Source organism: Hermetia illucens, chromosome 3, assembly GCF_905115235.1.
Source record: "Hermetia illucens chromosome 3, iHerIll2.2.curated.20191125, whole genome shotgun sequence".
Taxonomy (NCBI): Eukaryota; Metazoa; Arthropoda; class Insecta; order Diptera; family Stratiomyidae; genus Hermetia; species Hermetia illucens.
In genome coordinates this window covers 160551804-160578006 of record NC_051851.1, presented here as the reverse complement: position 1 = coordinate 160578006, position 26203 = coordinate 160551804, and the positions used below count along the sequence as shown (strand labels likewise).

The following is a 26203-nucleotide window of genomic DNA, read 5'->3' as shown; positions in this document are numbered from 1 at the left end:
AAGGCTGTATTCCGTATCCTGCAGTTAACTGCTTGACTTGCTTTTCCCGCACCGAGATCAGATTCGGTTTGTTCTATGTAACTTTTCTCATAGTCTGAGCGCGTTACTTTGAATATTTCGGTGGAATTGCGTTTTAATTTTCGGTCTTTGGGATATCCTTCTCCAGTTTTGATTTAGTTTATTATACTTGATGACATCATGTCGACTTTCAATCCGTTTATTTTGACGAAGCCGCACAGTGTGACCCCTATCATTCTCTTCATTTCGATGTTGTTGACGAGGGATGTTAACACCTGCACTTCTTGGGCTAGCAATGACTCATGATTGGAAGCGTCCATCAGATTAGCATTGATAACGTATCTTTTCTCTTTTATGAATCTGAGGACAATCTGTGGATCATTGCATGGAAAGGTTACATTTTATGAGGCGGAGGTGGTTCGAACTTTCTGGAATAGTTCATTGTGTGTGGATAGATTTCTTATAAATTTCAAAGATGATGCCTTTTTCTCTTCTAATAATTTTCAAATATAGAAATGGAAGTTCTCCATCCTCTTCGATTCTCGTGGTAAATCGTAAATTCCGATGCGTCTTATTCAGAATATCCACAATCTCCTCCAATTTATTGTTATGGACATTGGGAGAAATGTCGTCTACATACTTTGTCCAGATTTTAGGAATTAGGCCTCTGGACTGTAGATCATTCCCAGTCCTGACCATAAACAGGTCATTCAAGAAGGATGACAAGAGTTTCCTAAACATCTGGTTCCCTTGTAAAATTTAATTGTAAGGTTACTCGCTTAAATCTTTCGTTTGTATCGTATTGAAATATTGCAAGCATTGGATTTACACTTTGAAGCTGTGGTTTATAAAAATGGTGGATGCTGATAGATAAATAAACCTTTGATTATAGTATTCGACCAAAATTCAGTTAATTTATGTTGCTACGAGAGCAGGAATGTGCCAAAAAATAACTGCCAAACGACACCGCATGGTGCAATTCACACGTAGGAACATAATTTCCATAAGAGAGTGACGAGTTCACTTTCGATTTTCAGATAAACAAAAGACACAGTCCTATTCTTGGGAATGATGCACCAGCAGATAAAATGTTAAAGGTAGATGCATGGACTGTTCTGCAACAATGTAGGATGCATTTGCTGGATTTTTCTAGAAGATCTTTCAACTTCATTATATATTCTTATCGCGTCGGTACTAATTGATTCGGAAGTATATTCACTCGCAAGAAAATACCAATCGAAAGGTAATCGAATCAGCATTTTTGCAAAACGACGGTGCCACCCAAAAACCTGATTCAACAATTTCAGCAATGCAAGAAATCAATGTATGCGCCTGGAATTTCAATCGTATTTAGACATCTTGTGTCTTTTCGTTTTAAATGTCAAGGATGAAGCACACCTCGAATTACCGAAGATTAATTCATGCTGATTGGCAAACATGCAAAGCATCACCATCTTCTTTGAATCTCGTGATTTCTGGTCAACCCAAAACTATTATGATATTCGAAGAAGTTAAGATAAAAATAGCTTGAGCAGGTACTGCGTCTAAAGCATGTCTTCTACTCAGGGTTTTTATATGCCAGTTGGATGTTCATGGCAATTTAAGATTATGCACTAATATTTTCTTTGACCTTAATCACTTTTGTATGAACGCTATGAAGATTGTTTTGATGAATTAACATGAAAATATCTCCATTGCTTTAATTAAATTCCGGTGCTGATGTAACTTGGAGTAGTGCCAAGAGCGTAGTGTGCAGTGGAAAGTGCTCAAGGGCCTGGAAAATGAAAGTAACTGCATAATACCGTCTGAATAAGCTTTTCTAGAAACCTAGCGTCGTCCTGAACATGCACAAATAACAAACTATCTTCAGTATCAAGTTCAGCAAGTATTCAAGTGATCTTCACAATTGTCCCCAGATTGGTCCTCAGCGCCAGCTTGTTCAGCAACAATGACAATCTCAAAAAACTTAGTGATATTTACCCGGAGCGGTTTTGCTTTGACTGATCAATTTAAAAAAATTACGTAAAATGCCATCTGACTGGATAGGTTGTAACGCCAGTTGTAGTATCTTGATATCTTCGAGCTTTTCATCTTTTGATGCTGTATCGGTTAAGATTGCCTACAACACTTGCTATAGTGTGTGACGGCGTCTGGTTTACTTTGCAGGGTATATTGGTGGATATAAAACGTCTGCGTTAATTATATGTATTTATAAGTGATCAGTGCGATCTTCGCAACCGAAAAAATACTCGATATTAGTAGAGATAATATTAACGGATCAGTCTCGTTTTATTCGTCCTGGAGGTAAGAAGTGTTAATTTGAACGGTAATAGATAGTACGTGCGTGATTTCGTTTCAATCTTATCCGGTTGAAGATTATTCTAGAGACTTTTGAATAATTTAAAAAGTGAAAATGATACGCATTGCGTTAGTTTTTATTGCATTCGTTGTATATTCAAATACACAAAGCACAGGTAAGAATTTTAACGTTTTTTTTAAGTGATTTGTTAAGTAAATATTTATCTTTAGTAGCGTCCAATTATTTTGTCGAAGCCACGGTTAAAAATTTATTTTTCTCTTAATTTGTTTGTTTTCTGAAATTGATTATTTTAATGTTTTCCCTGAATTCTTATTATTTTATTCTGACTGTGAAACTTTAATGCTTCTATGGAGGTTGAGCAGATACATTAAACTGAATTGTGTGTTATTACTCAAGGTGGGGTTATTTATCTTCATTTAAATAGATAAATATTGCAGTGTGCGAAGCACTTAATTATGCAGCCCATGAAAAATGCATTATAGTCAATATTGACAGGGAATTAACATGTCGTGATAAAGTGAATTATAGTTTGAATAATTCTCCCTAGAATGTCTATTTCTAATATGTATTAAGAATATTCTTCAGAATCACTTTCCATGCTATCTTTCTTAGACAGCTATCGTACTAGATTTTTGTTGATTTTTTATTAATTTCCATAAAAAATTATACAGGCAGTTGTCCTGTAGATAAGGAGTCCACCAAGGCTCAAACCAGTTTTGATCACAAGCGTTTGTCTTTGTTCTTGAGGTTCTCTTATTGTGGACAATTTACCACTTATAAGGAATGAACGGCATGAACCCATTAACAGTTGAATTAAAAATAGGAATAGGTTGGTATCCTTAAGTGGGAAATAACGTTCGCATTTTCGACCTTCTGGATGTTATCTAATAACACAAAGTGATAATTTTATTCTTTAAAAAATAGGACCTACTCAACTAACTTAAGTGCGTAGATTAGACCATGCCAGGAAACTTGAAATAAAGTAGTATAACAGCTTGCATTAAGGTAAGCTGCACTATGTTAAGCTCAGTTTCTACTTCTTCTTTAGCTTTTGTTCCGTTCACATGCGGGGTCGGTTCATCATGATCAGTTGCGCCATATGTCTGATCTAGATGGAGTCGAGAAGCTCTCAAATCACCGTGAAGCCAACATTGTTTCGGGCGGCCTTTTCTTCGTTTCCTAGCGACTTTATACTGATCTTCGTGAGTTTTTATCAATGCGAATTACATGTCCATACCATACCTCGCAATTTCCCTACGATCCGTACAACCCCATATCGATCATGGATATCCTCATTTCAAATGCGATCGTAGCCCATTACGCCACTGGCCAACACATCATTTTCATCTTACCGAGAAGTGCTATTCATTGCTTTTCGAAGTCGGCCAAAACTCAGAATTTTGGACAAAGCTCAACTTCGAAAACTAAAAATATCTCTCCTAACAATTGCAACCTCGGTACAAAGTAATAATTTCCGATTTGCTGCTAGTCTATGGACAACATAAGGAAAGTCCGCTTAGGTGCGACCAACTGAGTTTAATTCCAGGTATAATTTTCTGATTTATGTATTTACATCATCATCAACGGCGCAACAACCGGTATTCAGTCTAGGCCTGCCTTAATAAGGAATTCCAGACATCCCGGTTTTGCGTCGAGGTCCACCAATTCGATATCCCTAAAAGGTGTCTGGCGTCCTCACCTACGCCATCACTCCATCTTAGGCAGGGTTTGCCTCGTTTTCTTTTTCTACCATAGATATTGCCCTTATCGACTTTTCAGACTGGATCATTCTCATCCATACGGATTAAGTGACCTACCCACCGTAACCTATTGAGCCGGATTTTATCCACAACCTGAGGGTCATGATATCGCTCATAGATTTCGTCGTTATGTAGGCTACGGAATTACAGTAGCGTATAGTCCAATATTGTACCGCTGCGATCAAAATGCAGCCAGAAATGAAATGGTCTACAATCTCTACGCCGGACTATACATCTTGCGCTGGTAATTTTCAACCCGCTCCCCAGTTCATTATGAGCTTTCTATGGGTGCTGATCAAGTCATTCCTTCGTTACCGTAAAGAGCTTCCATCTGTTCGACAAGTGAAGGTCGACGAACGGCTGCGAAAGGTAATTTACATGCACTTACCGTGCATTGTCTTCAAGTTTCACTCATTGATCCGTTCTTGGTCCAACTACACCCCACTCAGACGATTGAAAAGTCGGTTTTTCGCATTAACTGAAATTTTCCCACAGTCTACCTTATAAACAGCAGCGGGGAAGGGTCTAAACTAGTCCTTGTTGTAAAAATAAGTGGCTAGCATATCGACTTAGTGGTGCTTTTTCGCCACACCATCAACCAGATCTCTATGATTTTCTAAGGAAGATTCGTCCACTCCATTGTAGAGTTAGGGTAATATATTTGAAATTTGAACAAAGTAGTCCGTATTTGCGCCTGGACATTTTCCAAATCAGTCTTCGTCTACGGCAATATTCCGTATGCATATGAAAGTGAAGGGATTGCGAATCCTTCCAATGTTTTTATTTTGTCCTTCCACCAGTTTCACACGTCGCACGATTTGGACAGCAAAGCAGAATATCCTATTACTAGTTGGAGCCTGTCTTGGTCATAGTTTGTATATAGACGCACCGATGGTGGACATGCGGCATATACCCAATTTTTAAAAAAGGAAGTAGGTAATCACCGCAGGGAGGAAGAGCAGAAATTCCTCCGGCAAATTAATGACCTGAATTTAACATATACTATGCGCCAACTGACGGGTGTATAATGGTGTTGCAGAAACTCTTACCGCGTTCTAAACTGGGACCCCTCTAGTCCTTCGAGCTGTTTATGGTTCCATAAAATTTATACCTAAGATAGTGACAAAACGGGTGCCTTCAGCGCAAATCTATTGAGTGAGCTGGGTATGCTAGACGGGTAATCCCAAAATCCACTCCAATATTCTTTTGCTTCTGTCAATGAAAACTGTCTTGTTTGCATGTGCCCAATGGAGTCATCTAAAAAAGGTCCGCTGGTTGCCTCATATGTTGCACTCTGAACACGTTTAAAATTAACTCCACCATACCGTTGCAACCGACTGAATACGACAGAAAGTTTCTCCTTGAGTATACCTAGAATTTCAATCACATTTGTTTCACTGGTAATAGAAAAGTGGTAGACCTTCACTATTCACCTGCTTACTGATTCAAATTGACCCAGCAATGTCCTACCTCAAAGTATCACGCGAAAATCTAAATGAATCTTTCCGGTCACTCAAACCAGTAACATGAAGATGGAACTTCTAACCGGGCAGCCTCAGAATCGCAACTGCACCAAATGACTGTACTTACAGTAATGACATATCAACACAGAGTCGAGACCCAGTCTCATCTTTTATTTGAAACAAAACTCTCAGAGTACCGGCGATGGATAGCGAATGGGAATACCAAGTCTGCTTAATGGATACATTTCCGAAAATTTTTTGGAATTCGTCTTGAAACTAACCGGAAACTTGTGCCTGGTGGTGAGGAAGCAAGTTGAAAGAGAGGATTCCCCCTGGTCTGAAGTTTCCTTCGAGGCTCGGAATAGAAACTCGAATGGAAAAATTGGATAAAAGGAGAGTTTGAACAATTTTCTCAGGGTCTAATTTTCAGCATGATTTTTATCCCCGAACCCGGATTTTCCCGACCCTGTGAAGAAGAGTACTTTGGGGAATATTGAAACTGGCGGTCACCTGTTGCGGCATGATGTTGTTGATGCCATCGACTCTTGTCCACTAGCTCCAGCCATGATGACAGTCACTCCCTTGAATTCCTGCTTCCATTGTAGATATATACAATTATAACCTCATCCTCTGGCATTCTACTCCAATAATTGAGAAAAGAATTCTAATATTTTTGCAAAGTTTGGAGATAGTAAAAGTATTTGGAGAGGAATCATTGAAATGCAAAGTAGTGTCTTAGCTTTGTACAGCACCAGTCAAATCTTAACCGATATTGTGCGAATCTCAGTACAAGGTTCCTAGAATTCAAGTTCAACTTTCAAAAAGCGAATATTTAAACACTACCAAAAAGCCCAGAGCGTTATTAATATTCTATTAACAATTTTAGAAGGCAAACGCCAACTAGACTGGCAAACTAATTGTTTCCACTCCCCTGGGACAAAACTTTAAGTAAACTAAGATTTCATATTGACAATGGTTTTCGATAAGTCAATTGATTGCCATTCGGCAGCTCACATCCTTTTTCATTAAAATGGAAAATTGTCTGAGAAAGACTTTAAATATTAACAGATGCCGTCCAATTTTGAAGCTACCCCTTAAGGTATATGAGAGCACTTCATTTTAGCAGTGAATTTAGAAGGTAAGTAACGGGTGATGACCGCCACAATTTTTCAACGAAATCAAAGAGGGAGGATCTTCCTCTTCCTCCATGTTAACCCCATTAACCCCGCTCCCTTTGGCAAGATCACCCTTTACCATGATGATACCCCCATTTGATTATTCCGTTTTGAGGGAAGAACTGCAATGGAGTTTGAAAGGGAAGCCCTCCCGCTACATCCTTCATTTCTCTTCCCCCCCCCCCGTGTGCGCCATAAATTTTTAAGGAGAGATGACTGCCGCAGTTTTTTAATAAGTTTAGAGAGGGGAAACAACTTCTCTTTCCTTCTTTAAACCCTGCCAATTCCTCTTCCTCCGGGGGTAAGGCTCAAAATTCAAACTTTACCATGACGTCATAAAAAAACAATCGAGGGAGTGTGGCTTTTTAAGGGGGGTGACCGCGACGTATTTCATCGAGGATGAAGAAGGGGCCTTCCATTCCCCCTTCCTGTCCATTCCCCTCCCGGGGAGATGGGGTTGAGAATGCAGCTTTCACTTGTATTTGACTAAAATATTTTTAAGAGTGAAGTGAAAGGCCTAAATTTAGAGTGTAAGGCGAGTAAAACCGATTTCTAGTTCTTCTAGGTTTCAACACGCCAATTTCAAAATATTTTTGAAGTTCTATCTAGTCATGACTAATAGCCCTTCCCTGTAGAATTGACATAACGAGGACCAGTAGAGAATTTGAAAAACAATATAATATATAGGGGCCTTCCACAGATTTATGGATAAAATTATCTTTGTAAAATTAACCAACCTTGACCACATCCTCTAATAAATTCCGCGAAAATTCTAAATTATGACGGATTCCTCCACAACAATGTCTACTTTTCCCTTGAAGCCCCATAACTACCAAATGCTCTTTAAACTTCCCGCAAAAGCCACATTGTTCCGCAGAAGTCATAAATTTGCTGATCTTCTCACATATTTCATTCAAAGCACGTTTTCCTGACGATGATCCGAGCGGCATGAGTGGCTCCTCATAGTCACCGCGAACCGGTACCCCAGTTAAGCTAAAAGTCACTTCAAAGTATTCACCTAACATTTAAAGATATTCCAGTAAAAATAGTTTGTCATACTCAGGTAAAATGGATTTCAATGTCATTCGCATAATCGTGGGGTTACATAAAGCTCTTCATTTGGCTGTGGGTTTTTTTCTTGGAACTGGTGAGCCACCAGAAGAGCAACTGGTAAAATGGAACATAATCTTAAGTGATTCCCGGGTGATGAAGTTACGTCTTCAAGGTGAGACCGCTCACGGGTATGGTAATCAGTGAAATTTTTTCTTGGTGGTAGCTTGCGCACAGGTTGATTGGTAACAGCACTGATTTGCGTGTGTCGATCTTGGAATATGTGCTAAATTTTGAGGGCTAATGCGTGGTTGATTAATGATTAAAGAATGGCACTGTGACTAAATAAATTCATCATAAACGTAGGCTTGAAAGTCGGCACGGAGTACTACTTAGATCAGAATGAGAACGTGCTACAGACTTCAGTTTTACTTTCACCTTTTTTCAATGTATTTCTACATGAATTTCATCGAGTATTTTAAACTTATGTGGGGAATTAGGACACAATCGAAATCTTGGTAAAGTTTCCTAACAATTAAGAAAAAAAGAGTAGCTATATCGGCAACAGCACTCAACTCAGCGTCCCACGACAGAAAGTAACCGAGTCGAAAACTCAATCGGAGCTCTACCTACAATATGGACATACTCGTAACCATTTGGGGTGCGTTAATATGATAAATTGGGTAAAACATTTATTTGTCGTTCTTTTCAATGGAAAACTTAAAAACCGAAACTCATTCCTAATCACTGCTAGGGAGCTCGGGTATTGTCTGCCCGGAATTCGGGACCGAATAAAAAAATGTTGACATTTTCGCAAGGAAAGCTTTGAATGGCAATGTCTTCTCAAAAAAAATGAAACTTGTGCTTAATCGCTGATCACTCGAGGTCAACATTTAAAATTGTTGAGGATCTGCATATATGGTTGCCATTCACCATTGCCATTGGGGTATAATGCGTCAACCGCACCTACGAGCCATCGCTCGCGGTTACCTGAAATGCGCTTCAGCTTCCCTCAAGTCCTCTACGGCTCTACTCCAAGTGCCCTTGAGTCGATCCATTCGTCGGCCATCCTTGGAGAGTGGATTCCATTGACATTTTGCGCCATCATATATCGCTCTGATAATAGCTATTAGTTTCTCCGAAATGCCCATCCTGCATAAAGCACTCCAGATACACTTCCTGTTCACGATGAAGAGCAGGTGCAGCGAAGATCTAAATTCCATGCACTATTCCAAAATGATCTGTATGGTGTTGATGTGGTTATTGTAGGAGGACTTGGAGTGGAAGCACTGCCTGCTCTCTTTCAGCAGGGGGCACGCAGGTATTCCTCCAATTGTCACACTCAAAACGTGTGCCATTTTTTCCAATCTTAACGATCATCCTTTTCTTGCATTTTCTGGGAAAGATGTGCAGCGATAAATAACTCAGCAGAGAGACCGTCAAGTCCAGCGGCTTTACTCCATTTGAGTGCATTGATGGCTGAAATGATTTTTCTTTTGCTTGGAGAAACAGTCCGTATCCGCATGTTACGTTGACTAGCCATTTCATCGGCAAAAGGAGGAACCTCACCGGATATAATACGTTTAAGAACCATGGTGAAGTGTTCTTTCCACGTCTTGAGTTGTTCATCACCGTGGATGAGAGATAAGTCGACCATTGACGTGGAAAGATTTTCGACCACATGCCAGCTCCTTCGTGATGCGGTATACAGTTCTGAAATCATGCGATACGCGGCATCTTCTGCCTTCCTGACCAGCGCAATAGCAAATTCTATTTTGGCACAGTGTACACTTCGCTGAACTTCTCGGGATTTCGATCGGGATCGGAGTTCGAGTGCGTACCGGTCGCCCTCCCATTCAGCGGACAGTAGAGCCTCCGTTCATCGATCTGCTTCCAATAAGCCAGATTTTATGACGCCCCTTCGGGACGCGAAAGCATTTTCGATGCCGCCCAATGCTCACCAATATTGACTATACAGATTTGCCGCTCGACCAGCAAGATAGCTCTCTCACTATTGGGCGACAGTTGGTTCGTTCAAGCGGTCGATGTTGAACTTAGGAGGTCACCCCAATTTTGCGCAGATGCTAATTTAAGAAGCAGTGCCCCAGCCCTAAAAGGTCTATCATGTTCACCTTATTTTATGAGCAAGGTAGTTAGTCTGGTCCATCGTGTTGTTCCATATGGGTCTAGCCTATCGATTTCTTTTATTATTAGGGCGGCAGAAATGCAGTCTCTTAGTTAAGGATTTTGTTCGGCTTTGGATACTGCCTGTAAAACCCATATAAAACAGATGGTCAGCCGTTTTACTCCACCCTCAGCGTACTTCACCGAACTGCTATGTTGTTTGACTACTCTCTTTAACCAGGATTCGCTCTAATTTTGTCTGAATTTGTTGATGCTGTCATGCAATTCGCGGAAGCACCCAGCCGCCAAGTTCGACGGATGGTGACCCTCGTAACGCTTGATGTCAGAAATGCTTTTAATTCCGTATGATTGAAAGACATTCTAGACATACTAGACAATACTTGCCACGTGCCGAACTACTCTTACAGATAAGGGATAATCTGAGGAGCGGCTCTTTGATCTATGAGATGCCAGAGGGTCAGAAGAGAATGGAGATCCCGTCGGGGGTAGCGCAGGGATCCATCCTAGTTCCGGACCTCTGGAACGCTTCCAATGACAGTCTGCTTAGACTCGACATGCCAGAGGAGTCGCATCTAGTCGGTTATGCAGATGATGTCACGTCGTTCGTTGCTGGACGCACTGTCGAACAGCGCATGGCTATCGGCAAGTCGACAATCGAGTCATAACCAAAGGTAAAGTACCTTAGACTGACTCTTGACTCAAAGTTGAGCTTTTTCGGCAATAAGTCAACTAATGGCAAATACGTCTAGCAGGCGACATCTTCTGATGAGGTCAACGTAGTCTGTTCTGCTTTACGCCGCAAAAAGGAAGCGTCTTGCGTAAACACAGAGATGGGGAGCTTTGCGGGTGGCGCCTACGTACCACACTGTCTCTAAACCGGCCGTAATGGTGATCGCGGGAGTTATCCTCGTTGCCCTTCTTGCTGAGGAGCGTAAAGCTATGTCCGAGCGCAAGGGAGAGGAGCCAAGGGAGGGTGCTGCCCGTGAAGAACGGCGACGTATAGCAGATGAGTGGCAACTCTCTTGGCAAAATGAGAGTAGAGGCAAATGGACTGTGCGCTTTATTGGCAACTTAGGTGCGTGATGACACCGGAAACATGGAGATTAACTATTTCCTTACACAGTTTCTAAGTGGGCATAAAGGTTTTCAGTCCTGCCTACACAAGATTAGAGAGGCACGATTTCCTGATTGTATTTTTTGCAATGGAGCTGCGACGACGGCCATCACACCTTTTTTTCTTGTGGTAGATGGGATGGAATTCGTCAGCACCTCTATTTAGAGACAGTGTAGTTCTTGAACTAACAGTTCCCTTCCTCATCTCCCTTCCCGTTAGTGAAAAGAATTTCCTAATTTGAAGGCTCCGCAGAGCTCGGGGGCTAGCCCGAAGTAATATCACAAACGGTTTCGCTCCCCACCGATTATTTGTCCTACTTTATTGTAAAATATATGTGCTTACCACTGCATGCACTAGCGTATGACATATGTGTGATCCGAGAATGTTATACTCTGAGGAGCGCTTCTTGTTTAGCTGTTTTACCAAAGTGGGTTTATTGTAAAGCAGTAGATTTCCAGTTCATTTCCTAAATGATATTCTAATAGTTTAGAAGTGTGTGCCAAGGCATTCGAACACCACTGGTAACGAGGAGGCTGACAGTGTGGCTCGCCAAGGGTTTGCCTGCACAATGGTGGAACAAGAGCCAACATGTGGCATCTGGTTACCCACTGTCAAGTCTGCCTTGAAGGGTGAAATTGTAAGGATTCGTGCAACCAAATGGAGAAATTTGAATTCTAGTGGGCAGGCAAACATTTTTATGAAAGAACTTTGCCCTTTAGAGGGGCATTTTCCTTGTCCCTTAATAAATGGGATATAAAAACCCTGGTGCGGCCTTTAAAGGGGCTACAAGGGAAAAGCTGGGGAGGCGCCATATGTAGCCAATATGAGGAAGCATTTGCTATGCAGCTGCCCGCATCTTCAGATATTAAACGAAGAAACCCTAGTAAAGCTTTTTTCAACGAAAAATCTGCGAGCTCTCTGTCCGTGGAAGTTGTTCTCAGATTTCAAAAAGCTGGCGAATTTCTTTTCCCAAACCAGGCGGGAATGCTTTGGATGTTAATAATATCTTTGGAATTGCTCGTCAGCTCCTACCTTACTTAGTTAGTAACTTTAGTTCGTCCACCTAGTGAGAAAGGAGTGACCACATAAGAAACAAACGATGAGACAAACTTATGGAGCTGATGCGGAATTGAGGATCAAATCAGTAGGAAATGTGCGGCTAACAGAGGAAAAAGATTGTCAACCCTTATCATATTGGGGGTTCGGATCATTGGAGAGCCCCCGGTCCAAATCTAAAATGAGATTGATATAGTGTAAGTCTTCTTCTTTTGTTGTTGATGTTTTGGTTTGGATGTTGGGCGACATGTTTTGGATTTGGAGCGATGCTTTTATAAGGTTCTTTACATTTTAGTATCCAAAAACTTCGTCAAAAGGTTAGCTCCAAGCCATCTTTTTACACTTCTTTAACTCTTCATCATCATCAACGGCGCAACAACCGGTATCCGGTCTAGGCCTGCCTTAATAAGGAACTCCAGACATCCCGGTTTTGCGCCGAGGTCCACCAATTCGATATCCCTAAAAGCTGTCTGGCGTCCTGGCCCACGCCATCGCTCCATCTTAGGCAGGGTCTGCCTCGTCTTCTTTTCCTACCATGGATATTGCCCTTATAGACTTTCCGGGTGGGATCATCTTCATCCCTACGGATTAAGTGACCCGCCCACCGTAACCTATTGAGCCGGATTTTATCCACAACCGGACGGTCATGGTATCGCTCATAGATTTCGTCATTGTGTAGGCTACGGAATCGTCTATCCTCATGTAGGGGGCCAAAAATTCTTCGGAGGATTCTTCTCTCGAACGCGGCCAAGAGTTCGCAATTTTTCTTGCTAACAACCCAAGTTTCCGAGGAATACATGAGGACTGGCAAGATCATAGTCTTGTACAGTAAGAGCTTTGACCCTATGATGAGACGTTTCGAGCGGAACATTCTTTGTAAGCTGAAATAGGCTCTGTTGGCTGACAACAACCGTGCGCGGATTTCATCATCGTAGTTGTTATCGGTTGTGACTTTCGACCCTAGATAGGAGAACGGTCTCAAAGTTGTATTCTCCTATCCTTATTCTTGTTCGTGTTTGTGTTTGACCAGTGCGGTTTGATGTTGTTGGTTGATTCGTCTTGGGTGCTGACGTTGCCACCATATATTTTGTCTTGCCTTCGTTGATGTGCAGCCCAAGATCTCGCGCCGCCTGCTCGATCTGGATGAAGGCAGTTTGTACGTCTCGGGTGGTTCTTCCCATGATGTCGATATCGTCAGCATAGGCCAGTAGTTGGGTGGACTTGAAGAGGATCGTACCTCTTGCATTCACCTCGGCATCACGGATCACTTTCTCGAGGGCCAGGTTAAAGAGGACGCATGATAGGGCATCCCCTTGTCGTAGACCGTTGTTGATGTCGAATGATCTTGAGAGTGATCCTGCTGCTTTTATCTGGCCTCGCACATTGGTCAGGGTCAGCCTAGTCAGTCTTATTAATTTCGTCGGGATACCGAATTCTCTCATGGCCGTGTACAGTTTTACCCTGGCTATGCTATCATAGACGGCTTCAAAGTCGATGAACAGGTGGTGCAACTGTTGTCCATATTCCAACAGTTTTTCCATCGCTTGCCGCAGAGAGAAAATCTGATCTGTTACTGATTTGCCTGGAGTGAAGCCTCTTTGGTATAGGCCAATGATGTTCTGAGCGTATGGGGCTATCCGGCCTAGCAAGATAGTGGAGAATATCTTAAAGATGGTACTCAGCAACGTGATACCTCTATAATTGCTGCACTATGTGATATCTCCTTTTTAAGGTTTTGTGTGAAACAAAACCTTATTAGAATCGAGACGGTGTCTGTCTGTCCGTCTGTCCGTCTGTCTGTCTGTCTGTCTGTCTGTCTGTCTGTCTGTCTGTCTGTCTGTCACACCCGATTTATTCGGAAATGGCTGGACCGATTGTCACAAAAATTGGTGAGAGTATGTAATCTGGTGATCCCTTTACATGCAGTAAGTGGCGCTATCTTGTGTTAAGTTTAAGGGGGGGCTCCCCATACATGTGAATGGAGGGTGCAAATTTTTTTTTCACAGAATGTAGCCATGTGAGGTATCAAATGAAAGGTCTCAATTAGTACTTTTCGAAACTGGTGCAATATTTGATATTGGGTGAAACATAGGGGAGTGAGGGCTCAAAATATGACCCCTAAAAAGTGTAACAGGTCTCGTTCTCAGAACCTATCCAACCGAAAAATCTGAAAAAAATCACAGTGGCGCATCTCTACGAAATCTAGGCCTCAAAATATATCCGATTCCGATATCTGCACAAATAAAGTTAATAATAGTATATTTCCACATTTTAGAAATTTACCCGGCACCCCTCTCATGTTCATCCCAGAAGTACAAAATTCGGCATGCGTGTAATGAAGAACATAATGCACAATTTGGTCAAATTTGAAGAAAATCCAATTATTATTAACAAAGTTATAGGAGGTGAAACTTTACAATTTTTTGTGAATTTCGTGCACTCTACAACCTGCATGACGTCATCATCACATATCAATTCGTCAATACCACAACGAAATAAGTTCTTGTGAATTGGGTCGCTGAGAATTATTTTGTTTTAGTTTTTTTAGTTATTTGCCAGCCAGACATGTGTGCATGTAGGTATATAATATATGCGTGCTAATGAACTTTGCGGGTAGTGCCTAATTCAAATAGATATAAGAAGTAAATGGGAAATATGGGTACGATCAATTTATATACGTGCATATATGTGTACAGTATTCCGAAATAGGCAGTTTGTTTGTTTAGGGTGAGCGTAATATCTATGGCTGTAATATGTACGTATGTCTCGTAGTTTGGAAAAATATGAAGGATTATGTTGGATTTGTAGCTAAATACGGATAGAAAAATATGCGTTGAAATTTCTTACATAAGATGAACACAAAACCTTTATATCCGAAGCGCGAGCTTCCGGTATTCCGACTTGTTTATGTATGAGACAGATTATGCCTCGTTGCCAATCGTCAAGCATTGATTCGCTGTCCCATACTTTGAGCACAAGTTGATGAACCACTTGGTGTAACTGGTCGCCTCCATATTTAACCAATTCGGCTGTAATTCCATCGGCTCCTGACGACTTATGATTTTTTAGCCGATGAATCGCACGGACTGTTTCTCCTAAACTTGGTGGTGGCAGTATTTGTCCGTCGTCTTCAGTTGGCGGGACCTCCAACTCGCCGATGTTCTGGTTGTTCAGTAGCTCATCAAAGTACTCAACCCATCGCTCTAATATGCCCATTCTGTCGGAAATCAGATTTCCCTCTTTGTCTCGGCAGGATGAGCATCGAGGTGTATAAGGCTTCATCCTGCTGACTTGTTGGTAAAACTTGCGCGCCTGGTGCGGTTGCTCCCTGTACTTTTCTAGTTCACAGACTTGTTGGTTCTCCCAGGCTTCCTTTTTCCGTCTGTGAAGTCGCTTCTCCGCTCGGCGGAGTTCGTGATAAGTCTCTGCGCGTGCCCGCGTTCTTTGAGAATGCAACATTACTCGGTATGCAGCATTCTTCCGTTCCGTTGCTAGCTTACATTCATCGTCAAACCAGCCGTTCCGACTCCTTTTGCGGCTGGGGCCAAGTATATTTGTGGCCGTATCCATGATAACGTTCTTCAGGTGGTTGTGAAGATCATTAGTTGATGCTTCATCTCCAGGTCCTCTGTTGACTGCGGTTATTGCGGCATCCATTTCCCTCTTATAGGTGTCGCGGAGGGTTGTGTTGTGGATGGCTTCAGTGTTCACTCTCACCTGATTGTCAGAGGGGATTCTAGGTGGTATTGTTATTCGAGCTCGGAGCATTATGCCAACGAGATAATGATCCGAGTCTATATTGGCCCCCCTATATGTTCTGACATTCATCAAGGCTGAGAGGTGGCGGCGTTCGATCAACACGTGGTCAATTTGGTTGAAAGTGGTCCCGTCTGGAGAGGCCCACGTATGTTTGCGAACCGCTTTCCGCGCAAACCAGGTACTTCCAACAACCATTTCGTGTGACCCTGCTAATTGAATAGTCCGCAGTCCGTTATCATTTGTTTTTTCGTGTAAGCTATGGGAGCCAACGTATCGCCTGAATACGGGCTCCTTCCCTACTTGGCTGTTAAAATCCCCAAGTATCATTTTGATATCATATCTGGGACAGGCTTCGAGGGTTCTTTCTACTGCCTCGTAGAAGGTATCCTTCTCCGACTCTGCAGTCTCCTCTGTAGGGGCGTGAACGTTTATGAGGCTTATATTTCTAAACTTGCCTCACTCTTAGGTTGACCTTATTCTGGAATTGGCCCTTATAATCATGTTATACAATACAAGCTCAATAAGCAGAGCCTAACTTAATCTCTTGAAGAATATTATTTTATATCTCATCTTCTTTAGAGAGATCCTTACATTTGGTGGATTTTTCTGCTACATTTCTTTCTCTTCGAGATAACTTGATTGCAGGACTTAGCGCTCTATTTCGAAGGTGCAGATCATTTAGCAGTTGAATGCTTATGGAATAACTTAAGGAATTGCAAATGGAGCTGAAAAATTTAATATCAATAGTTGCCACTATCATTAGCATTAGTTTCAACACCTGGATGCTACTATTCGCCGTAAATATTTCCCGCGATATTCAACGTCTTGAGTCGTCCGTGGTATTGTTGACAAACCATCCATCAGATACATTTACTAAAAAAATTATAAAAGATATCTTCCTGACTGAAGACAATATCATTCAATCAAACTGGCACGTTCTGGCATTTTAATAATATTTTGATTGCGCAAAATACATAGGTAATGCTGCTCGATTGATTATGATGACTCGCCCACCTTGCACCGTGAAACGTTTGAGTATATAAGATGCAAACGAGGCACAAATAGAAAGATGAGGCTGATCAGGTCGTCGTGGAGAAGGTCGTTTGGTTATAATTGCGCGACAGCTTTGGCGATGGTTATGAAATGGAAATATGTTGACATTCGTCAAGTTTTCAGAGGTTTCAGTGAATTAGCAAAGTGTATTTACCATTGAGGGGGTTTTTTCATTGATAGGTTTGTAGAGATCGATAAACCTAAAGAAGTAATGGAAGACAATCACCAAGTCTGAAATTTATTGGCGACAGTCTACTCAGCAAGCTTAAAATGATACTGATGGGTCAGTGGTTGTAAGGTGAAGAGTAAAAAAGGAGTGCCTACTTTATTCTAAACCCTGCGCTGTCAAACCCTTTTTATCTTAGGCTATTGAAATAATCAATATTTAGCCGTAATTTTTGACTCCGGTGTGGGATACCTTTTGAAAATAACTTCATTATTTACAACCTTTTTACCTTTAAATACCTATCAGCTTTCCGCAACACTAACTCCACTTCCCTTTCCTTTTCAAGGTCGGCTTGCTGGTACAGGATCATGTCCCGAGAAGCGTGGTTTCTACCCAATTGGTGGTCAATGTGATGCATACATTGAATGTGTCGATGGTGTCCCACAGGAGCGCCTCTGCCCCGACGGTTTGCTCTTCAATGAGGATACCGGCCCACATGCCTACCCTTGCCAATATCCCATCGATGTAGATTGTAGAGCACGATCATCCCTGCAACCGGCCCAACCTACTGAACGATGCCCACATCAATATGCTTACTATCGCAGCGGGGACAGCCGCGATTGTGGAAAGTTCGTTAATTGTGCAGCTGGTATCGCTTATGATTTTAACTGCCCAGAAGGTTTGGCCTGGAACAAGGACACCTACAAATGTGACTGGCCCGATCAAGTTCCAGATTGCGATGTTGAGGCTTTCTTGGGATTCAGCTGTCCACAAATTGCTAAGAGTCCTGAATTGGGTGATGAAGAAACCCGTTTCTATCGGTCAAATGCGGATTGCATCCACTATTTTGCTTGCGTAAATGGCCGACCACGCATGTTTAGATGTGCTGATGACCAGGCTTATAATGTGGAGACAAATCAATGCGAAGATGCTGCTAATGTTACCGGTTGCGCACTGCCACCAGATGCCCAATACAGACAGCAACAACCTAAGTTGGTGACAGTGCAATACCGACAACAACCTAAACCTACCCCCACCCCAGCTTTCTCTCCTTTCTCACAATTCCGTGGTTAAAATTTGTTATTAGTTTCGTGTGTGCTATGAAATATATTTTAGAATCCTCAATTAATTTTCCAGAGTCTAGTCGGGGAAAACCTGTTTTTTTTATATTTTTATGAAATGTACTTTGATTTTGAAATAAATTGTACAGATTGTCGATAAATAATTGCGATGGGGTTTGTTTGTGATAGATACTAATTGGAGATACTTAATATATGTTACTAATTGCTTTTACATAAGGCAGGAATTCACTTAATGATTTTTGAATAAATTGTTCCTGAATTTCATTCTATAGCTGCTGCCTTTGTCTATCTGTCTCTCGTACGTCGGGTAGGTAGGTAAGTATCGGTGGCCGCTCCGAGGAGCCCAATTAACGCTGTGGTGCGCTGTTTTGATGCATTAAACTGATAAGACTGTGACTGCTGTTATGAGGGCAAGCAGGCAGAGTCCAGCCGCTTCAGATCTTCAGCGTCTGCTCGTTGCATTCACGAAGGGGAGCAGCTTTCCCACCCCGCAGCTATTATAGAAATCTCTCTGGAGTCCCCAAAGAATGGTGTACCCAGTGTCCGTGGTTTGACTTTAGCTAAGGCCAGGCAATTGCAAAGGAAGCGCTTGAAGGTCTCCCCCTCTTCTCCGCAGCTTCGGCAGTGGAAATTGTAGGGCGATGGTCCCCTATGGGCTAGTGCCCCGTGCTGTCCGCCGTAATATTGTATACATTTACATGGGTCCGGCATGAAGCTAGCGCTATCGGGTCAAATCCTTCATGGCCTGGCATCGGTGGTGCGCCTTCGCCATCTGAGTAGTGAGAGTAGATTCCACCCTGGACAGTCGTCAATGGGACACAGACTAAGCCCCCCAAAGGACATCCAAGAGCAGAGCCAGTTGGTCAGCCCGTTCATTGACCTCAATGTTCGTATTATCGGGAACTCAGAGGAGGGTGATCTTGAGTGAGCCTTTCAGACTGTTCAACGCACTGCTTCACCAGCTTGGAGGATGTCGTCGCTGAGTACAAGCCTTTAATGGCTACTTGGGTATCGGTCAGAATGGCTACGTTGCGCTTAGGGCTCAGACCATTCCCTAGCCATCGATAGGCTTCCAGTATCGCCGATTGGAATACACTGCTGAAACCTGGGAGACTATACGACTCAGATACACTGTGTGGATTCGAGAAAATTCCAGCACCGATTGCATCTTTGTTCCGCCGGTGAAGAATATTGTGTCATAACCTTGCAACACGCCACCGGCCTTCCATTTTGCCCTGGTTGAAAAACCTACAGCAAAGTTTCTCGTGTGTTTGTGTCTGGCATAGTCCGTGGGGAATGCCCAGATTTCCCGAGTACTTCCTCTATGATGTTACTAATACGGCAGGGCTTCGCTGTACAGCATCTAGACAAACGTAATCTGACGACACTGCACGCTGTATGTGGAGATCTAGGGGGTGGAGATACAGGAGTATTTTGAGAGCATCTGCCGGGCAGGACTGCAGAGCCCCAGTAGCACCTGCACACGCGGTTCTTTGAATCCTATTAAGCTTCGTTCTACTGTAATTTTTGCTCCAAGCCTGCCACCATTACAATAGAACCGTACGTTAGGGTAGGACGCACCATAGCTGTGTACATTCAGAGAACCATCCTCGGTTAGTGGCCTCATTTCTTTCCAAAGGTTCACTATACAGGGCTTATTAACCCGCAATTTAGTTCCGGATACAGGATTACATCCAGATACTTTACATTAGAGAAAGAACTAATCTTGGTTCATTCAGCCGCTTAGGTGGAATTCGGGTACCCTTGTCTTGGTGGTGAATATCATTAGTTCCGTTTTGGTTGGATTTATGCCGAGTCCGCATCTTGTGGCCCACAGGCGCACCTTTACCTACGCTTCTTCCATGATGTCACCCATAATGGAAGCAAACATTCCTGACACTAATATCACCGAGCCGTCGGCATACGCCACCAACTTCACCCCGCAGCTGTCCAATATTCACAAAAATTTCCTCCATCACTATTAACCCAAACACCGGAGAGATGGCGCCACCCTGGGGTGTGCCTCTTTTCACTGCGTTAGTCAAGTGGTTGCCTCCCAGATCCGACTGGATTGTCTTAGTTCTTTGCATGGATATTAATCAATGCGTCAGATATCCCTCCAATCCAATACAAATCAAATCTTCGTTGATGGCGTTATTACTAACATTATTGAATGCTCCCTCTATATCCAAGAAGACAGCTAGGCTACACTGCTTGTACTGCAGTGATCACTAAACCCTGCCAATTACTTCATGGAGAGCGGTTTCTGTAAATTTGCTTTTGAGGTAGACATGCTGGGACTTAGAAAAAGCCATTCCCTTCTCTCTCAGGCATGATCGTCCTTAAGTGAATGTCCAGGACACTCTCTAGGGTCTTCAACAGGAAAGTGGTGAGGTTGATTGGTCAAAAGTCGTTTTCGAACTCATGGCCGTACTTGCCCAATTTCGGTATGAAAACCACTCGTGCGCGTCTCCAAAACTGTAGTACATATCCCAAGGAAATACAGTTTCGGTAAATCTCTACTAGCCACGGCACAACCCTTCTCAGCTACTTCTGTAGCATGACTAACATTATACCATCTGGAGCCAGAGATTCATATGCCAAGAAGCAGCCGATGTTATCCTCGGTAATTACCGAGCTGATAATCTCACATGGCTGGGGTGGCCGCAAACCCTTTAAGCTATGCTCTGACTCACAGTCCTCCTCGCTGGCGGGAAAGTGCGTGTGAACCACCAGTCCCAGGGCTTGATCAGGAACCTTCCGACTTTTTAAGAAAGAATGGGTTCCTATGTTCCTTGGATAGAATCTTACTGAGCCTCGCGGATTTGCTGCTGCTCTCGATGTTCTGACAATAGTCCAACCAAGACTGCCTCTTGGCGGGCTTGTTGGCCGACTTGTATTTCTTAAGGCAGTCCTTGTATGGCTGCCAATATTTATGCCTCTAGCAAATGTTGGAGATTTCCCTGGTCAGCTTCCTGAGGCTGGAGAGATCTACATTCCAACAAGGTGGCAGTGTCTTTCTGCTGTATTTAGTAGGGCACGAGGAGGAATGCCTTTTTCAGAGCTCCGACCTTTATCCGATCCGATCTTACCTATCTGCGTACCGGAGAGTTTGCTCTTAATTACTTGACCAAACTTTCTCCAGTCGATCGTCCTGTGGTTTCTAAACGGTTTGGAAACCTCTGCGGCGAGATCTAGACTGAAAAGTATCCAATTGTGATCCGAGAAGGATCTCTGGTCAGACAATCTCCAGTCCTCCACCCTAAGAATCCTATTGTCGGTTATTAGGGTGATATCAAGGACCTTCTCCCAACCATCACAGTTTTCCGAGCTGGAGAAATGGAAGGTTAGTGTACTGCCCCTGTTACATACCGATAGGTTTGAAGTAATAATAAAATCAAAGAATGACTTACCTCTCTCGGTGATTTCCGAGCTGCCTGAAAGCGTATGCCTTGCATTGGCGCCACAGCCTATCAAGAGGTTGGCTTTCTTTATTGCTATGGTGTTCGTCAGATTCAGTTCTTCTGGCGGAGCTGATCGGTCGTGAGCCATTTAAGCCGAATAAATACTCACATTCTTTGCCCCCGCCTGCTTCAGCTTGACCGCGACTAAGTCGCTGGAACTCAGGTCCAGACACAGAAAAATGTGCAGACTCTCCCTCGGGAGGATACATGCTCTAGGTCTGTCCTGATCAACGTCTCCTGGGCTGTGGAATGAATTAAAATATTTGCTTTGGAGTCCTTTGATGGTTCGGTCGCCTCCGACTCAGCGTTCCTATATTAGTGCGATGTCGATGTCTTTCTCAGGAGGAAGACAAGTAGATTAGCTAAGGCGCACTTCGACTGATGCAGATTTATCTGCGTTACCCTCAGCAATGATCTGCTTGCGTGGTGGATTCGTCAGTCCCCGTCGGACTGTCGATCCTCATCTCCTCCAACAGCTTGTTGGCATCGTCGATTGGATCTAGGTCGTCGTCCGGTTTTGCAAAGCGGAACACTTTTACCCATGCGTTCCTGACTCCGAACTGCACTTTATAGTATACCTTTTCCGGTGCCTCCAGGTACTCTCCGTTTATATGGAGTAGGAAAGGTTGGCTTGTTGCCTGGGGTTCCTCTTCCTTTATAACAACCCAGTCATCCATGGGAATCCTGGGGTTTTAAAAGCGCAGGGACAAGACGGTCAATCTGACTTACTCACTATCCATTTGGTTGTCCATAGAGCCAGTAATACATAGCATGACAATAATAAAAAGTTGGTATATAAATTGTTTTGGTTTTAGTGAAGATTAACGACTTAAAGATGTGGTAATTTTGTTAGAAATAAATAGAATAAGAGCAAGTCCGTGGAATGGCGGATATCCCCTCTGGCCTGTAGAAAAAAAAACACTAGAAAGTCATTGAAATGGCTTGAAAATCTGAAATTTGCGTGTTGCTGATCCCTACATTTGCCTTCATCCAGATCGAGCAGGCGGTGCGAGATCTTGGGCTGCACGGAAATGAAGGCAAGACAAAATATATGGTGGCAACGTCAGCACCGAAAACCAACAAACCAACAACATTGAACCACACTGGTCAAACGGGAAGAATAAGGATTAGATAATACAATTTTGAGACCGTTGATAATTTCTCCTATCTAGGGTCGAGAATCACAACCGATAACGGCTACGATAATGAAATCCAAGCACGGTCGTTGTCAGCCAACAGAGTCTACTTCAGCTTACAAAAACTGTTCCGCTAGAAACGTCTCACCATAGGATTAAAGCTCTTACTGTACAAGGGAATGGTCTTGCCAGTCCTCATGTATTCCTCGGAGACCTGGGTTCTTAGCAAGAAGAATTGCGAACTCTTGGCCACGTTCGAGAGAAGAATCCTCCGAAGAATTTTTGGCCCCGTACATAAGGATGGACCATTCCGTAGCCTACATAACGACGAAATCTATGAGCGATACCATGACCGTCCGGTTGCGGATAAAATCCGGCTCAATAGGGTACGGTGGGCGGGTCACTTAATCCGTATGAATGAGGATGATCCAGCTCGAAAAGTCTATAAGGGCAATATCTATGGTAGAAAAAGAAGACGAGGCAGACCCTGCCTAAGATGGAACGATGGCGTAGTCCAGGACGCCGGACAGCTTTTAGGGATATCGAATTGGTGGACCTCGGCGCAAAACCGGGATGTCTGGAGTTCCTTATTAAAGCAGGCCCAGACCGGATACAGGTTGTTGCGCCGTTCATGATGATGATGATCCCTACATTTATATTTTTTCTGTCATATTTAGTAACAAATAGAAATGTGAAGGGTGAATTCCGTTCCTTTGCCTATGCAATAAGACAGGTTGCTTCACCATGTGACATTGATGGATCAATATTTTTTCTATTCACAGGCTCCCACACCCTATGCCCAGAACCCAATGGAAAATTCCCAGTTCTAGATCAATGCGATGCTTACATTGAATGTACCGATGGAGTTGCAGAACAGAAACTATGTCCTGAAGGAATGGTGTTAACCAACAGTTCTGCTATTGAATGGGAATGCGCTCTTCTTCCCCCTCATCTGGCATGTGGTGACCGCAAGAAACTCCAACCACCTCAACCAACTGAAGAATGCCCACATCAGTTTGGACTGTTTCGAATAGGCGATGCGGCTCACTGCGGTCAATATTTGAATTGTGCCAATGGGGTGGCCTCAGTAACAAACTGTTCTAGAGGACTTGCTTTCAATTCCGAAACATGGCGTTGTGATTGGCCTGATGAAGTGGCTGATTGTGATCCTGAAGCATATCTGGAATTTACTTGTCCTCAAGTAGCTCGTCAAGCACCATTGGATCCTAAAGATGGGGATAATATTCATTATTATCCATGGGAGCATGATTGTCGTTATTATTTTGCATGTGTTAACAGTAGACCTAGATTGCAAACTTGTGGTAAGTCTTTGTCATTACTCACACGGAAGCTCTAATCAAAATTTGTATTTTTGCAGGATATTGTAAATGCTATCATGACCTTATTGATGCTGACATTGGTGGCGCCCAAGCTGATCTGCCTATTAATGCTGAAGCACCGGAAGTGAAAGGATTCAGTGTGGATGAAGTTTTGAATATTCAAGTACCGAAAGGACGCGTTTGATTCGATATCTACAGTCGATTTTTGTTGAATATACATAGGTTGTTAGAAAAATAAAAGGCTGGCTATTTTCTTTGAAATTGCAGCTAATTTTTTATAAGATCGATGGGATGAGGAATTTACCAAGAAATATTGTATCGACGGGACCCACAACTGTATCCACATTGAGGTTTGCCCTGCTCTTGAAGGTAGGTAAATGCGTTTACGCACAGAGTATTGGACTCCCGCAACAGCACGGAGTCAGACTACCAACTAAACACCATCCTGTCATCAGAGAACTAGCATGGAACCGTTTGACACATTACTCCGGGCTAGCCCTCCCGCTCTCCCGGCTTTGGGAGCCTTCAAGTCAGGGAATTCCTTCCATCAAGGAGAAGGGAAGGAAGGAAGGGTGTTCAGGAAACTCCTTGTCATTTAGTCCCTCTGCCGGTCGAGTCCAATATTCTTCGCAATAAGAAGAGCTCGAACATAATGCGCAACATAACTCCTTCTGCCAGCTGCCCCTCAGCATCTCTCTGACAATGGTGTTTGAAGAGAGCTCCTTTGTGTCTGTATAAATCTACTGATGAAAGCAGTCCCACATTCGACAAGAGGAAAAAGTGTGTTCTGCGTCGTCCGCTACTCCATTGAAGAACACACAATCAGGAGATCACGCTTTCCCAATCTTGTGCAGATAAGAGTGAAAACCTCCATGCCCGCTCAGAAATTGGGTAAGGAAGTAATCAATCTCACCGTACGTATATTGTTGATGAGCCGCGCAGTCCATCTGCCTCTAGGTTCATTTTGCCAAGAAAGTTGCCACACGGTAAGAGTGCGTTAACGTTCTTCACGCGCAAGTTTTTGCACTTGAGGTTGTAGATAGCTTTACGCTCCTTGGCAAGCAGGGCAACGGGGATCTCAATTACGGTCGATTCGGAGACAGTCCGATAAGCAGACACCACTCGCCAAGCTCCCCGTCTCTGCATTTGAGCAAGTCGCTTAGGATGCACCTCCTTGTCAAGGGCATACCAACGCGCCCTAGAGCAGAACGGATTGCGTTGCTCTCACAAGAAGAAGCAAAACTCCCATTTTCTCCACTTCACATGATCTGAGCTAGATCGTCCTATAATTTCGGTCCATTATGCAGCTTATCATTTAGGCTTACCCCGATCGTAGTCTTGGCCGAAATTGGGCGTACTTTCATTGTGGAGCTCTCTAGCTTGATCACTAGATGATGTGGAAGGTAATAAACATCCTTATCCTCCTCAATGAAAGGTGCCACTTGTTCCATATGTCTTAACTTGACAATTTCATTTATGGCCTTATGATATTCAATGCGTAACTCCAGATCCTTGTCCAGGCGTCTTTCCAGTTGCCTGAAACGCGCAACCACCCTGTTCCTAGAGTTTCCTAGTGGAACTACGCTTTGGTCGTCCTTGAAGGGTAGAGTCACGGTGTATCTTCCATCCACCTGCCTGTCTGCTTTGTGCCTGTTCATCCGAATGAATCCCTATGCTACTCCCATCGTGATTTCCTCTAGCCCTCTAGCGTCTCATAGAGAAGGGAGCGGTCTTTCAGATAATCCCTCAATGTCCGCAAGAGATAGCTTGGCAGGTGGTGTGAGTCCTCTAATGTGACTAGCATATCCATCCATCAATCTGTAGAGGTATGAATGTTAATCATCACCATCAACGGCGCAACTACCGGTATCCGGTCTAAGTCTGCCTTAACAAGGAACTCCAGACACCCCGGTTTCTCGCCGAGGTCCACCAAATCGATACCCCTAAGAGCTGTCCGACCTCCTGACCTACGCCATCGTTCTATCTATGGCAGGGTCTGCCTCGTGTTCTTTTTCTACCATAGATATTGCCCTTATAGACTTTCCGGGCTGAATCATCCTCATTCATACGAATTAAGTGGCCCGTCCAACGTAGCCTATTGA

The 26203-nt window shown here is 43.2% G+C and overlaps 1 protein-coding gene across 2 annotated transcripts; it reads left to right on the top strand.

Annotated features, from left to right (window-relative positions):
* Positions 1-2139: 2139 nt before the first annotated feature.
* Positions 2140-24362, top strand: LOC119651902 (protein obstructor-E). Of its 2 annotated transcripts, XM_038055728.1 has the most exons (3): positions 2140-2492; positions 23544-24083; positions 24140-24362. In XM_038055728.1, exons 1-3 carry the CDS (start codon positions 2432-2434, stop codon positions 24283-24285), a joined length of 747 nt encoding a protein of 248 aa, XP_037911656.1. In that variant the 5' UTR covers positions 2140-2431; the 3' UTR covers positions 24286-24362. The 2 variants fall into 2 exon arrangements, with proteins under 2 accessions (XP_037911656.1, XP_037911655.1); XM_038055727.1 differs by lacking the exons at positions 23544-24083; positions 24140-24362 and adding an exon at positions 17426-18304 and having other exon boundaries at positions 2159-2492.
* The last annotated feature ends 1841 nt before the right edge of the window (positions 24363-26203 follow it).